This window comes from Oncorhynchus masou, chromosome 12 (genome assembly GCF_036934945.1).
Source record: "Oncorhynchus masou masou isolate Uvic2021 chromosome 12, UVic_Omas_1.1, whole genome shotgun sequence".
In the NCBI taxonomy this organism is placed as follows: domain Eukaryota; kingdom Metazoa; phylum Chordata; class Actinopteri; order Salmoniformes; family Salmonidae; genus Oncorhynchus; species Oncorhynchus masou.
The window spans coordinates 90,492,207-90,508,800 of NC_088223.1; the positions used below are offsets into that span (position 1 = coordinate 90,492,207).

A 16,594-nucleotide genomic window follows, 5' to 3' on the forward strand; every position below is an offset into this window, starting at 1 on the left:
AAACAACAACCGTCCCAGACTATGTTTAGAATGATGTATTTCTCGCACAGAGTAGAACAAGTGAATTTTGTACTATGGGGGATAGTAGATTGTCATAGGCTAGTGATTTTGCTGTTCATTAGGCCTACTCATCCCTGAGCGGTTTCCTTTCTCTCTGGCAACTGAGTTAATAAGGATGCCTGTATGTTTGTATTGGCTGGGTATATTGATACACCATCCAAAGTGTAATTGATGAATTCACCAATAGTCAAAGAGATGTTCCATGTTTGCTTTTTTTATTCTTACCCATCTAACCAATAGGTGCCCTTCTTTTTGGTCTTTGTCGTTGATTGATGACACCTAGCTAGATAGTTAGCTACTGAAACAGATTATGTCGTTTTGGTATATTTTTTTGGGAAGAACATTGTTTGCATCCATCAGCTAGCTAGCTAACTGTAGCTACTGAAACAGATGTCGTTTTGGTATATTTTTTTGGGAAGAACATTGTTTGCATCCATCAGCTAGTTTTCTTTTATGACCAGCTAGCTTTCTTTTATGACCAGCTAGCTTTCTTTTATGACCAGCTAGCTTTCTTTTATGACCAGCACTGTCTCGAGCTGTGTTTGAAAGTCACTGCTCGACTCATTGACCTTATAGATCATTTGAATGTGTGGGGTACAGAGATGAGGTAGTCGTTCAAAAATCATGTTAAACACTATTACTGTACACAGAGTGAGTCCATGCAACGTTATTATGTGACTCGTTCAGCAGTTTTACTCCTGAACTTATTTAAGTTTGTCATAACAAAAGGGATTGAATGCTTATTGACTCAAGATATTTCAGCTTTACAAATGTAATATATTATATTATATATAAATGGGTAAACCATAATGCCATTTGGACATTATGGGGTATTTTGTGCCAGTGTCAAAACATAATAATTTCATCAATTTTAAATTCACGTTGTAACACAAAAAAAACATGGAAAAGTCATGGGGTGTGAATACATCCTGAAAGCACTATTTTATACAGTCGTTTTTGCTCATCTTTATCAAAGGCCAATCATTATAGACCTGATTGTACATCCCAGGTAAACAATTCAACTGGTACCACTAACGTCTCTGTCTCTGTCTCTGTCTCTGTCTCTCTCTCTCTCTCTCTCTCTCTCTCTCTCTCTCTCTCTCTCTCTCTCTCTCTCTCTCTCTCTCTCTCTCTCTCTCTCTCTCTCTCTCTCTCTCTCTCTCTCTCTCTCTCTCTCTCTCTCTCTCTCTCTCTCTCTCTCTCTCTCTCTCTCTCTCTCTCTCTCTCTCTCTCTCTCTCTCTCTCTCTCTGTAGAACGTCATCACCATGTATGATGGGGCGAGGGTGCCTTCCCCCCAGGACATTGTTAACGGTGTGCTTCCTACGGCCGTGGCCATGGCAGGAATAGGAGCCGGGGAGGGCGGGTCAGTGTCGTCACCCGCCCCGGCTGTGGGGCCCAATCCAGAAGAAGAGGAGGTTCCGGTGGAGGAGCCTAGCCCGGAGCCTGTCCTCGTGAAGAAGGCCCACAGGGAGATCCTAGACCATGACAGAAAGAGGAGGGTGGAGCTGAAATGCATGGAGCTCCAGGAGATGATGGAGGAACAGGGGTCAGTTGAGTCTGGATGAGTATCATACTAAACTGGGTTTAGATTTGGAGGGATACACAGAATGGATGTGAATGCTATCATGCCCTGGTTAAAACTTATTATGGCTTAGATCCGCTACCAGGATCGATATGACAACAGCCAGTGAAAGTGAGGGGCGCCAAATTCAAACAACAGAAATCTCATAATTAAAATTCCTCAAACATACAAGTATTTTACACCATTAATCCCTCCACAGTGTCCGATTTCAAAAAGGCTTTACGACGAAAGCACACCAAACGATTATGTTAGGTGAGTGCCTTGTCACAGAAAAGCACAGCCATTTGTCCAGCCAAAGAGAAAAGTCACAAAATGCAGAAATAGAGATAAAATTAATCACTAACCTTTGATGATTTTCATCCGATGACACTCATAGGACTTCATGTTACACAACACATGTATGTTTTGTTCGATGAAGTTCATATTTATATCCAAAAATCTCAGTTTACACTGGCGTTCAGTAGTTCCAAAACATCCAGTGATTTTGCAGGGAGCCACATCAATTTACAGAAATAATCATAATAAACATTGATAAACGATACAAGTGTTAATCATGGAATTATAGATCCACCTCTCCTTAATGCAACCGCTGTTTCAGATTTCAAATAACCTTTACCGTAAAAGAAAACCATGCAATAATCTGAGTGCAACGCTCAGACACAAAAACAAGATATCCGCCATGTTGTGGAGTCAACAAGAGTCAGAAATAGCATTATAAATATTCACTTACCTTTGTTGATCTTCATCAGAATGCACTCCCAGGAATACCAGTTGCACAATAAGTATTTGTTTTGTTCGATAAAGTCCATCATTTATGTCCAAATACCTCCTTGTTGTTCGCGCATTTAGTTCACAAATCCAAATTCATGAGGCGCGATCACGAGGAGCAGACGAAAAGTCAAAAAGTGCCGTTACAGTCCGTATTGACATGTCAAACGATGTATAGAATCAATCTTTAGGATCTTTTTAGCATAAATCTTCAATAATGTTCCAACTGGAGAATTCCTTCGTCTTCAGAAATGTAATGGAACGCAGGTCGCTCTCACGGGAGAGCACGTGATCAGCTCATGCCAGACACCTGATTGAAAGAGCTCTTATTCCCTCCTCCTTCATAGTAGAAGCCTGAAACAAGGTTCTAAAGACTGTTGACATCTAGTGGAAGCCGTAGGAAGTGCAACATGACCCCATAGACACTGTATATTCGATAGGCAATGAGTTGAAAACTACAAAAACTACAAAACTACTCAGGTGTTTGCCTGCCATATGAGTTCTGTTAAACTCACAGACATCATTTACAGTTTTAGAAACTTCAGAGTGTTTTCTATCCAAATAATATGCATACCTTAGCTTCTGGGCCTGAGGAGCAGGCAGTTTACTCTGGGCACCTTATTCATCCAAGCTACTCAATACTGCCCCCCAGCCATAAGAAGTTTTAATTAATGGAGAATTTTACATTGACAGGAATACACACTTGGCTCTTACAAAGACATCCTTACATGCTCACTACAGGTTACACAATTAATTAGACTCCTAGTATAGACACCAAATTATTATTATTAATATTGTTGTTATGCTAAATCTTGAAGAGACAACGAAGATACAAAAACAGACAACCTTCAGAATATGTTTTTTATTACGGCGTCCTACCCTTTAATGATTCATGATTCTTTAATGATTCCTAAATGATTATTGATTCTTTAATGATTCTTTAATGATCCCTTTAATGAGTCATGATTATTTTAATGATTCTTTAATGATTCTTGATTCTTTAATGATTCATGATTCTTTTAATGATTCTTTAATGATTCTTGATTCTTTAATGATTCTTTAATGATCCCTTTAATGATCAAAAGGCTATTTTACCACACTAAAAACAACAACAACAACAGAACTTCTTGCCTGCAGACAGTAATGACTGCCAGTTAGCCAAAGTCAGTCAATTCTCAGAGATATTGCAGGACACAGCTTCTCCTCCAGGCTAGTGACAGTGGGACCTTGTGTCAGAGTTCTCCTCCAGGCTAGTGGTGACAGTGGGACGTTGTGTCAGAGTTCTCCTCCAGGCTAGTGGTGACAGTGGGACGTGGTGTCAGAGTTCTCCTCCAGGCTAGTGGTGACAGGCTAGTGGTGACAGTGGGACGTTGTGTCAGAGTTCTCCTCCAGGCTAGTGGTGACAGTGGGACGTTGTGTCAGAGTTCTCCTCCAGGCTAGTGGTGACAGTGGGACGTTGTGTCAGAGTTCTCCTCCAGGCTAGTGGTGACAGTAGGACGTGGTGTCAGAGTTCTCCTCCAGGCTAGTGGTGACAGTGGGACGTCAGAGTTCTCCTCCAGGCTAGTGGTGACAGTGGTGACAGGCTGGGTGACAGTGGGACGTTGTGTCAGAGTTCTCCTCCAGGCTAGTGGTGACAGTGGGACGTTGTGTCAGAGTTCTCCTCCAGGCTAGTGGTGACAGTGGGACGTTGTGTCAGAGTTCTCCTCCAGGCTAGTGGTGACAGTGGGACGTTGTGTCAGAGTTCTCCTCCAGGCTAGTGGTGACAGTAGGACGTTGTGTCAGAGTTCTCCTCCAGGCTAGTGGTGACCGCCCGAGTGGAAGTCACAGAGCTTTTACACTTCGCATTATTCTGTGAATAACAAAACCAGATTGTAAATTCTTATAGAGGTTTGCTGTGAAGTAAGTTATCGTATCCTCATGTTTATGACGGTAGACACTGTAACCCACAGATTGTGACATTTTTTTTTAGGAATAGACATTTTGGGTGATACTGAAATCAATTCAAACGTTATTTGTCACATGCGCTGAATACAACAAGCGTAGACCTTACAAGACCTTAACCAACAGTGCAGTTCAAAAAGAGTTATGCATTTTTAACCAAATAAACTAAAGTAAAAAAATGAAAAACAATTAAAAGTAATACAATAACGAGACTCGATACAGGGGGTACCAGTACAGAGTCAATGTGGAGGCTATATACAGGGGGGTACCAGTACAGAGTCAATGTGGAGGCTATATACAGGGGGTACCAGTACAGAGTCAATGTGGAGGCTATATACAGGGGGTACCAGTACAGAGTCAATGTGGAGGCTATATACAGGGGGGTACCAGTACAGAGTCAATGTGGAGGCTATATACAGGGGGTACCAGTACAGAGTCAATGTGGAGGCTATATACAGGGGGTACCAGTACAGAGTCAATGTGGAGGCTATATACAGGGGGTACCAGTACAGAGTCAATGTGGAGGCTATATACAGGGGGTACCAGTACAGAGTCAATGTGGAGGCTATATACAGAGGGTACTGGTATAGAGTCAATGTGGAGACTATATACAGAGGGTACTGGTATAGAGTCAATGTGGAGACTATATACAGGGGGTACCAGTACAGAGTCAATGTGGAGACTATATACAGAGGGTACCAGTACAGAGTCAATGTGGAGACTATATACAGAGGGTACTGGTATAGAGTCAATGTGGAGACTATATTCAGGGGGTACCAGTACAGAGTCAATGTGGAGACTATATACAGAGGGTACTGGTATAGAGTCAGTGTGCAGGGGTACAGGTTAGTTGAGGTAATTTGTACATGTTGGTTGGGGTGAAATGACCATGCATAAATAATAAACAGAGCAGCAGTGTACAAATGGAGGTGGGGGTGTCCATGTAAACGAGACATGCAATAAAGTTGCCTGAGTACAAAGTGTATGCTACTCTGAGGTAATGTAGATAAACGAAATGTAATCTGGGCAGATAGACTATCTTTGTTGCAGTCAGGCCTCCCTCAGAACTGATGGTTTATCTGAGTCTCAATACATCTTCCAAGAGTACGTACTCCTGTAGTGGTTTCGGTGTGCTTTGAAGCTCTTCGTAGTGATATACTTTTGGATAGTTGAATAAATAATACTAATAATATTTTTTTTAAACTTTCAGAGTGAGTTTTATGAAAACAAGTCCTTTAAAAGTGTAGGAGAAAAATTATTGACAGGCAATTTTGAAAAACTCAAAACAAGTAGTTCAATAGATGGATTTTTATGGCAGACAGGAAGTTAACTGGTGGCTTGTTAACAGTCAGTGCTTGTATGAAGGCTAGAGAAGAGGCATTTCGGAGAGGAAATGGAGAGAGGCGGGGGATCAGATCCAGGGGGTTTCAGACTGGTCCAGGGTCCCGTTTCCCAAAAGCATCTTAAGGCTACGTTCATCGTAAGAACCTTCATGGGAGCATCGTTAAATATCCGAGCTGTTTCCCAAAACAATCGTTACTAAAGTTGCTCTTTAAAATGCTTGTTATTTAACGATTGACTCAGACCACTCATAGAACAGACAAATACGTTGTTAGATGCCCCCCCCCTTCCACATCACTTTATACACAGAAGACCTCTGCTAAACACAAGATCTCTGCTAAACACAAGATATCTGCTAAACACAAGATCTCTGCTAAACACAAGATCTCTGCTAAACACAAGATCTCTGCTAAACACAAGATCTCTGCTAAACACAAGATCTCTGCTAAACACAAGATCTCTGCTAAACACAAGATCTCTGCTAAACACAAGATCTCTGCTAAACACAAGATCTCTGCTAAACACAAGATCTCTGCTAAACACAAGATCTCTGCTAAACACAAGATCTCTGCTAAACACAAGATCTCTGCTAAACACAAGATCTCTGCTAAACACAAGATCTCTGCTAAACACAAGATCTCTGCTAAACACAAGATCTCTGCTAAACACAAGATCTCTGCTAAACACAAGATCTCTGCTAAACACAAGATCTCTGCTAAACACAAGATCTCTGCTAAACACAAGATCTCTGCTAAACACAAGATCTCTGCTAAACACAAGATCTCTGCTAAACACAAGATCAAGATGTCTTTTTTGTGACCTCTGATAACTTCAGAACAAATGTGACAGTGCAATGACTACAAATAAATGACTACAAATAAATGACTACAAATAAATGACTCCAAATAAATGACTACAAATAAAAAAAGTTGCCCATTTCTTAGCATAACAAGCAAATAACATAACGACGTTTCAAATGAAAAACCAGATGACTGTTTTATCAAATCAAATCAAATCAAATCAAATTTTATTTGTCACATACACATGGTTAGCAGATGTTAATGCGAGTGTAGCGAAATGCTTGTGCTTCTAGTTCCGACAATGCAGTAATAACCAACAAGTAATCTAACTAACAATTCCTAATCTACTGTCTTATACACAGTGTAAGGGGATAAAGAATATGTACATAAGGATATATGAATGAGTGATGGTACAGAGCAGCATAGGCAAGATACAGTAGATGGTATCGAGTACAGTATATACATGTGAGATGAGTATGTAAACAAAGTGGCATAGTTAAAGTGGCTAGTGATACATGTATTACATAAGGATGCAGTCAATGATATAGAGTACAGTATATACGTATGCATATGAGATGAATAATGTAGGGTAAGTAACATTATATCAGGTAAACACTGTGTAGGCTACATAGACCAGGTAGCCTAGTGGTCAGAGTGTTGGACTAGTAACTGAGAGGTTGCAAGAGCATATCCCTGAGCTGACAAAGTAAACATCTGTTGTTCTGCTGGACCAGGTAGTTAATCAACTATTCCTAGGTCTTTGTGTAAATAAGAATTTGTTCGTAACTGACTTGCCTTCTTAAATGAATTCATGTTCATTCAATTGAGTTTTATTTAGCTATTTGTACACTACTATAATTTTTGTCTCAATATATTTCATGATGTATAGCGTGATCAACGATGTGTCAAATCTTGAGTTAGTCCGTTATTATATGGTAGGCATTAGAATAAACCGCTTCAATATTTTGCAGCCATAGGTGATAGTATCTCTCTAGGAGCTGATCCGTCGTCAGTATTTCGGACTAATTATAATATTAAGGTAAGATTTGAAAGGGAGAAAGCTGATCCGAGAGCAGTGCTTCCTTTCTTTCCATCCTATCAGTATTGACACAAGCCTGAATGGCGCTCTTAGCGAACATTCTGTCTGCGTGGTGGTTTTTGGGAAACAAATGTTACATTTTCGAGCGTTGTAGGAAAGATGCATTGTTAAAACACTAGTAAGCCTAAATTCCATCACTATCGGGGAACCGGGCCCAGAGCTGTTCATCAGGGCGTCGTCTCTGAAGCAGCTCTTCTCAGTGGTAGTCTCTGAGGTCAGACTCCATGGGTAGAACCTCCATCCCCACTACCGATTTGTAGCACCCACCTGGGTGATGCAACGACAACCGCCAAGGCACCAGAAAAGCCACCAAAGCCATTCTGTTCATCAGTCCAGAACAGTCTGCCTTAAAGCTAACCGCTGGAGAAAACTGCTCAAAACTTAATCTTCAATGAGTTTGCCATCTTCAAACACCGTTGCCTTACTTCAAATCGAAATATAGCTAGCTCGTTTGCTAGCAAGTTAGCTTGCTAAGCTTCTTGATGGCATTGAAATATTAGGAAACCAACTAACTTGACAGTCATACCATGCTAATAGCTAATAAATTAGCTAACAAAAAACACACATTTTGCAACCAAAAAAAAGAAAATAAATAATATTGAAATTTAAATAATCAAAAGAACAGGATCACCTAGCCAAGGCTGCTAATTCCGGCGCCAACAATGGAAACCCATCAATAGATTCCCCAGCCACCAGTTAGTGATGAATGTGATTGGCTTGCGGGAAAGGACAGGCATTGGGAGATGGGATAAACATGTTCGACTGTACTGCCGTTTGTAACAGGTTTTATTCTAACAGTTTTTCTCACAGATATTGGCTGGTCATGCCAACAGGAAACACTGTAACTATATTCTCTGTCAGCTATTCTCCCAGTCTGTTGGTTCACGGTGCGGCAGGGTAGCCTAGTGGTTAGAGCGTTGGACTAGTAAAAGGAAGATTGCAAATTCAAACCCCAGGGCTGGCAAGGTACAAATCTGTCGTTCTGCCCCTGAACAGGCAGTCAACCCACTGTTCCTAGGCCGTCATTGAAAATAAGACTTTGTTCTTAACTGACTTGCCTAGTTAAATAAAACTTTTGGTGGCCTTCAGGCTCCTCCTTTAGGCTACACATTGAACATAGTGGGTAACATGAGATGGAAATCGAATACCAGCCGTCCTAACTGTCAGTTGTATTATACGTGAACCCCAACGGGTTAGAAGGTCATTTCTGAAGTGGTTGATGGGTAAAACGGACAGCAACTTCCAGTTTCACTGGAGTTTTTCACAGCAGTTTAGTATGGCTACATCCTGTCTGGCTGAGGAAGGGGCCTGGGTCACTTGCAGTGGCCCGGGAGAGAACCATCTCTTCTTACAAAACTTGCCCTTGATGGCTTTTCCCTCCTCCCCTTTCCCCCATCGCTCCACCCACCCTTCTCCCAAACAATGAACTAATCCATGGCTCTTGTCTGGGGGGTCTACAATAAGTGTGGTTGATGTCTTTGTTTCTCCAGCCCCCTCCATCCTCCCCCACCAGCGAGGAGCCAGGCTGGGCTGGGCCTCAGGCTCATTAGGCCTGATGGGTAATGGCAGCTGGAAGGCCAGGCTGGGCTGGGCCAGATTGATGTGGCTGATAGGGAGGTGCCTGCTGTATGTCAGTAGGAGGGGATAGGATACGGGCACCACTGCCATCTGTCAGGCAGGGAAGGGCCCTCTCTATCTGGGCTACAGACTCCAGACTGTCCTCTCCAGGCTCTGGACTACAGTAATTGCCTCTGGTTTGAATGTAAAGGGCCATATGTCCTTTGGAGAGGCCCTAGTGACAGCAGTCTCATAATGATAGAGGAATGGGAGACTGTTATAGACACACGCTGTGTCCCAACCTATACAGTGCAATCCTTTGGGTCCTGGTCTAAAGTAGTGCACTACGTAAGGAATAGGGTGCCATAGGGCTCTGGTCTATAGTAGTGCACTATGTAGGGAATAGGGTCTAAAGTAGTGCACTGTATAGGGAATAGGGTGCTATAGTAGTGCACTATGTAGTGAATAGGGTGCCATTTGGAATAGAGCCGGTTCTCTACACTCCTATTATAAACTTGTTGAACTTGTTGTAGAAAAGCATACTATTATGCATTTGGACGTGGGATGGGAAGACCATGGTGGGATAGAGTGGTTTTAGTGAAGTGAAGTAGACCACCAGTTTGACTAAGTATGAAGGAGACATTTGTTGTATTCCCCCCCTCCCCCTTAAATGAAAGAGAGAGGGAGGGACTGGAAATGAGGGGATAAAGGGATGTAGAGAGGGGGCTAGAGAGGAAGAGGGGCGCAGGGCTCAGAGAGGAGGATAGAGAGGAAGAGGGGTGCAGGGCTCAGAGAGGAGGATAGAGAGGAAGAGGGGTGCAGGGCTCAGAGAGGAGGATAGAGAGGAAGAGGGGCACAGGGCTCAGAGAGGGGGCTAGAGAGGAAGATGGGCGCACGGCTCAGAGAGGGGGCTAGATAGGAAGAGGGGCGCAGGGCTCAGAGAGGGGGCTAGAGGGGAAGAGGGGCGCAGGGCTCAGAGAGGAAGAGGGGCACAGGGCTCAGAGAGGGGATAGAGAGGAAGAGGGGCGCAGGGCTCAGAGAGAGGGCTAGAGAGGAAGAAAGGAAGAGGGCACAGGGCTCAGAGAGGGATGAGGGAAGAGGGGCGCAGGGCTCAGAGAGGGGGCTAAGAGGGGCACAGGGCTCAGAGAGGGGGCTGAGAGGGCTCAGAGAGGGGATAGAGAGGAAGAGGGGCGCAGGGCTCAGAGAGGAAGAGGGGCACAGGGCTCAGAGAGGGGATAGAGAGGAAGAGGGGCACAGGGCTCAGAGAGGGGGCTAGAGAGGAAGAGGGGCGCAGGGCTCAGAGAGGAAGAGGGGCACAGGGCTCAGAGAGGATGAGGGGCGCAGGGCTCAGAGAGGATAGAGGGCTCAGGAAGAGGGGCGCAGGGCTCAGAGAGGATGAGGGGCTAGAGAGGAAGGAGAGGGGCACAGGGCTCAGAGAGGAAAAGGGGCACAGGGCTCAGAGAGGATGAGGGGCGCAGGGCTCAGAGATGAAGAGGAGCACAGGGCTCAGAGAGGATGAGGGGTGCAGGGCTCAGAGAGGAGGATAAAGAGGAAGAGGGGCGCAGGGCTCAGAGAGGAAGAGGGGCGCAGAGTTCAGAGAGGAGGATAGAGAGGAAGAGGGGCACAGGGCTCAGAGAGGAAGAGGGGCGCAGAGCTCAGAGAGGAGGATAGAGAGGAAGAGGGGCGCAGGGCTCAGAAAGGGGGATAAAGAGGAAGAGGGGCGCAGGTCTCAGAGAGGAAGAGGGGCGCAGAGTTCAGAGAGGAGGATAGAGAGGAAGAGGGGCACAGGGCTCAGAGAGGAAGAGGGGCGCAGAGCTCAGAGAGGAGGATAGAGAGGAAGAGGGGCGCAGGGCTCAGAAAGGGGGATAAAGAGGAAGAGGGGCGCAGGTCTCAGAGAGGAAGAGGGGCGCAGGGCTCAGAGAGGAGGATAGAGAGGAAGAGGGGCGCAGAGCTCAGAGAGTGGAAATAGAGAGGAAGAGGGAGTCTGTGGCAGGAGTCTGTTTTCATCTGCTAGTTGATCAACGCCAGTGGGTCACCCTCTAAACCTCCCAAACGCACGCATACACACATACACAGGCACGTAGGCATATATGTTTTCGCGCACGCACACACACACACACACACACACACACACACACACACACACACACACACACACACACACACACACACACACACACACACACACACACACACACACACACAAACAGGCACCCTCCAAGGTCGTGGTCAGGGATTAGACTAGAGTGACAGGTTGCCTGCCAACCCCCTTAACCACCCCACACCCTCTACCACCACCCCACCCCCCTTCCAGCACCCCCTCAACCAGCACCCCTCCTAGCAGTACACCTTCCCCCACCATCCTCCTCTCCCTCCCTCCCTCCCTTCTCCCTTCCTCCCCACCCAAACCAGTGGTTTAATCATCTGCCGTGTGTTAGCCTCACAGCCTCACCCTGGGAGCCAATTAGAACAGCCAGGCAATTAAAAGAACATGCTCATTAAGCTATCTGAAAGCTGCCAGCCTCTCCCATTTACTAGTTCTTTAGAACAGTCATGCCTCTGCAGGGGCCGGTCTAAGTAACATTCCATGGAGGGGGTCAGGGGTCGGGGTTGTAGTACATTGTGGGGTTTGACAACAGGAATAGACTGGCTTGGAACCTGGCTGTTTTTTGAAGCAACATGGAGGCAAACGGTGGATGTCATGCAGACCTTGGTCTCTCTCAAGATGAAGGGGATGAGGCCCATCACAGGTGGTGGGCTACTTCCTGTGTCCGGTAATGATGTCAGAGAAGGTGGAAGGTCACGCCGTTTCTATGGGGAACAGTCATTGTAAATGATGGCTCTCATTTGTGAATGCCTTCAGAAAGTGTTCACACCCCTTGACTTTTTAAAAACATTTTCTTGTGTTACAGCCTGAATTTTAAATAGATTTAAGGGAGATTTTGTGTCACTGACCTACACACAAAACCCCAGAATGTCAAAGTGGAATTATGATAATAATGTTGTGGCTCCTTAGTGGCGCAGCGGTCTAAGGCACTGCATCACTACAGACGCCCTGGTTTGAATCCAGGCTGTATCACAACCGGCCGGGAGTCCCAAAGGACGGCGGTGTACAATTGACCCAGCATCGTCCGGTTTTGGCCTTTATAAATAAGATTTTAATTCAAATGAAGAAAAAAAAGCAGACATTGAATATTCCTTAGGATATTGTGTGTAGATTGATGAGGATTTTTTTATTTCATTTAATCCATTTTAGAATAAGACTGTAACGTAAACAAAACGTGGGAAAAGTATAAATAATACAAATATACTGTACATATGTATACTAATATTATAGTGATTAAAAGTTCTACTCCTTCTAACAATAGCAGTTGTGTTGTTTGTCAGGTGTTTTTCCAGGAAGTAATTGAGCTGTAATGAGCTTGTGCATCATTAGAGTCCCTGTGGGGAGTCACAGCCTCTCCTCTGTCCTCTTAATGAGGGACGTAATAATACCTATCATTTCACATGACTCACCCTATCGTTTCAGACTCAGGGATGTCTTCTCTCACTCAGTAATAATACCTCACATGTCTCTCCACTCAGTAATAATACCTATCGTTTCACATGTCTTCTCTCACTCAGTAATAATACCTATCGTTTCACATGTCTTCTCTCACTCAGTAATAATACCTATCGTTTCACATGTCTTCTCTCACTCAGTAATAATACCTATCGTTTCACATGTCTTCTCTAATAATACACTCAGTAATAATACCTATCGTTTCACATGTCTTCTCTCACTCAGTAATAATACCTATCGTTTCACATGTCATGTAATAATACTTCTTTCTGTCACTCAGTAATAATACCTATCGTTTCACATGTCTTCTCTCACTCAGTAATAATACCTATCGTTTCACATGTCTTCTCTCACTCAGTAATAATACCTATCGTTTCACATGTCTTGTCTCTCACTCAGTAATAATACCTATCGTTTCACATGTCTTCTCTCACTCAGTAATAATACCTATCGTTTCACATGTCTTCTCTCACTCAGTAATAATACCTATCGTTTCACATGTAATAATACCTCGTTTCACTCACTCAGTAATAATACCTATCGTTTCACATGTCTTCTCTCACTCAGTAATAATACCTATCGTTCTCACTCAGTAATAATCGTTTCACATGTCTTCTCTCACTCAGTATAATACCTATCTTCTGTCTTCTCTCACTCAGTAATAATACCTATCGTTTCACATGTCTTCTCTCACTCAGTAATAATACCTATCGTTTCACATGTCTTCTCTCACTCAGTAATAATACCTATCGTTTCACATGTCTTCTCTCACTCAGTAATAATACCTATCGTTTCACATGTCTTCTCTCACTCAGTAATAATACCTATCGTTTCACATGTCTTCTCTCACTCAGTAATAATACCTATCGTTTCACATGTCTTCTCTCACTCAGTAATAATACCTATCGTTTCACATGTCTTCTCTCACTCAGTCTTCTCTCACTCAGTAAATACCTATCGTTTCACATGTCTTCTCACTCAGTAATAATACCTATCGTTTCACATGTCTTCTCTCACTCAGTAATAATACTATCGTTTCACATGTCTTCTCTCACTCAGTAATAATACCTATCGTTTCTGTCTTCTCTCACTCAGTAATAATACCTATCGCTTCACTCAGTAATAATACCTATCGTTTCACATGTCTTCTCTCACTCAGTAATAATACCTTTCACATGTCTTCTCACTCAGTAATAATACCTATCACATGTCTTCTTCTCTCACTCAGTAATAATACCTATCGTTTCACATGTCTTCTCTCACTCAGTAATAATACCTATCGTTTCACATGTCTTCTCTCACTCAGTAATAATACATGGTTTCACATGTCTTAATAATACCTACATGTCTTCTCTCACTCAGTAATAATACCTATCGTTTCACATGTCTTCTCTCACTCAGTAATAATACCTATCGTTTCACATGTCTTCTCTCACTCAGTAATACCTATCGTTTCACATGTCTTCTCTCACTCAGTAATAATACCTATCGTTTCACATGTCTTCTCTCACTCAGTAATAATACCTATCGTGTGTCGTTTTCTCTCACTCAGTAATAATACCTATCGTTTCACATGTCTTCTCTCACTCAGTAATAATACCTATCGTTTCACATGTCTTCTCTCACTCAGTAATAATACCTATCGTTTCACATGTCTTCTCTCACTCAGTAATAATACCTATCGTTTCACATGTCTTCTCTCACTCAGTAATAATACCTATCGTACATAGTAATAATACCTATCGTTTCACATGTCTTCTCTCACTCAGTAATAATACCTATCGTTTCACATGTCTTCTCTCACTCAGTAATAATACCTATCGTTTCACATGTCTTCTCTCACTCAGTAATAATACCTATCGTTTCACATGTCTTCTCTCACTCAGTAATAATACCTATCGTTTCACATGTCTTCTCTCACTCAGTAATAATACCTATCGTTTCACATGTCTTCTCTCACTCAGTAATAATACCTATCGTTTCATGTCACTCAGTAATAATACCTTCTTTCTCACTCAGTAATAATACCTATCGTTTCACATGTCTTCTCTCACTCAGTAATAATACCTATCGTTTCACATGTCTTCTCTCACTCAGTAATAATACCTATCGTTGTCACTCAGTAATAATACATGTCTTCTCTCACTCAGTAATAATACCTATCGTTTCACATGTCTTCTCTCACTCAGTAATAATACCTATCGTTTCACATGTCTTCTCTCACTCAGTAATAATACCTATCGTTTCACATGTCTTCACTCAGTAATAATACCTCACTCAGTCTTCTCTCACTCAGTAATAATACCTATCGTTTCACATGTCTTCTCTCACTCAGTAATAATACCTATCGTTTCACATGTCTTCTCTCACTCAGTAATAATACCTATCGTTTCACATGTCTTCTCTCACTCAGTAATAATACCTTCTTTCACATGTCACTCAGTAATAATACCTATCGTTTCACATGTCTTCTCTCACAGTAGTAATAATACCTATCGTCTTCTCTCACTCAGTAATAATACCTATCGTTTCTGTCTTCTCACTCAGTAATAATACCTATCGTTTCACATGTCTTCTCTCACTCAGTAATAATACCTATCGTTTCACATGTCTTCTCTCACTCAGTAATAATACCTATCGTTTCACATGTCTTCTCTCACTCAGTAATAATACCTATCGTACTCAGTAATACCCTATCGTTTCACATGTCTTCTCTCACTCAGTAATAATACCTATCGTTTCACATGTCTTCTCTCACTCAGTAATAATACCTATCGTTTCACATGTCTTCTCTCACTCAGTAATAATACCTATCGTTTCACATGTCTTCTCTCACTCAGTAATAATACCTATCGTTTCACATGTCTTCTCTCACTCAGTAATAATACCTATCGTGTCTTCTCTCACAGTAATAATACCTATCGTTTCACATGTCTTCTCTCACTCAGTAATAATACCTATCGTTTCACATGTCTTCTCTCACTCAGTAATAATACCTATCGTTTCACATGTCTTCTCTCACTCAGTAATAATACCTATCGTTTCACATGTCTTCTCTCACTCAGTAATAATACCTATCGTTTCACATGTCTTCTCTCACTCAGTAATTTTTTAAAACACCATTACTCATCTCACAGTTAGTTAAAAACTCTCGTTTCATATAACCTCATACACTTAGTTAAGACTACACACTGCTGTATACTTGATGGACTGGGGCTTGGCTCGTCCTCCATCCCCGGCCCACAACTGCTGGGCTGTCTTAGAAAAGCTGTAATGAGACTGAGGAAAGAGCTCCATTCACCTCCATAGGACAATATTATGTGGAGCTTCCGGGGAATAGAGAGGTCTGTTTCTTTAAGGATGATCAAATCCAATTGTATTAATCACATGGGCCAAATACAACAGGTGTAGACCCTTACAGAGTCAATGTGGAGACTATATACAGGGGCACATGTAGCGGTCTTCAGAGTCAATAATAATACTATATACAGAGTCTTCTCTCACTCAGTACAGAGTCAATGTGGAGACTATATCACTCAGGGTATAATACCTATCGTACAGAGTCAATGTGGAGGCTATAATAAGGGGGTATCGTTACAGAGTCAATGTGGAGGCTATATACCTAGGGGGTACCAGTAATAATACCTATCGTACAGAGTCAATGTGGAGGTCTTCTATCACAGGGGGTAATACCTATACAGAGTCAATGTGGAGACTATATACAGGGGGTATCGGTTCACAGAGTCAGTGTGGAGGCTATATACAGGGGTCTCTCACCGTAGTACAGAGTCAATGTTGGAGGCAGTATATACAGGGGGTACCGGTACAGAGTCAATGTGGAGGCTTCTATACAGGGGGTACCGGTACAGAGTCAATGTGGAGG

General features: G+C 42.8%; 1 protein-coding gene across 1 annotated transcript in view; it reads left to right on the plus strand.

Moving 5' to 3' along the window:
• LOC135551044 (serine/arginine repetitive matrix protein 3-like) overlaps window positions 1-16,594 on the plus strand; it is a 276,137-nt gene that overhangs the window by 151,417 nt on the left and 108,126 nt on the right. The window contains exon 2 of the mRNA XM_064982419.1: window positions 1,315-1,607. Within this exon, the coding sequence (XP_064838491.1) occupies window positions 1,327-1,607 (281 nt within the window). The 5' untranslated portion in view covers window positions 1,315-1,326. The remainder of the gene's footprint in view (window positions 1-1,314; window positions 1,608-16,594) is intronic.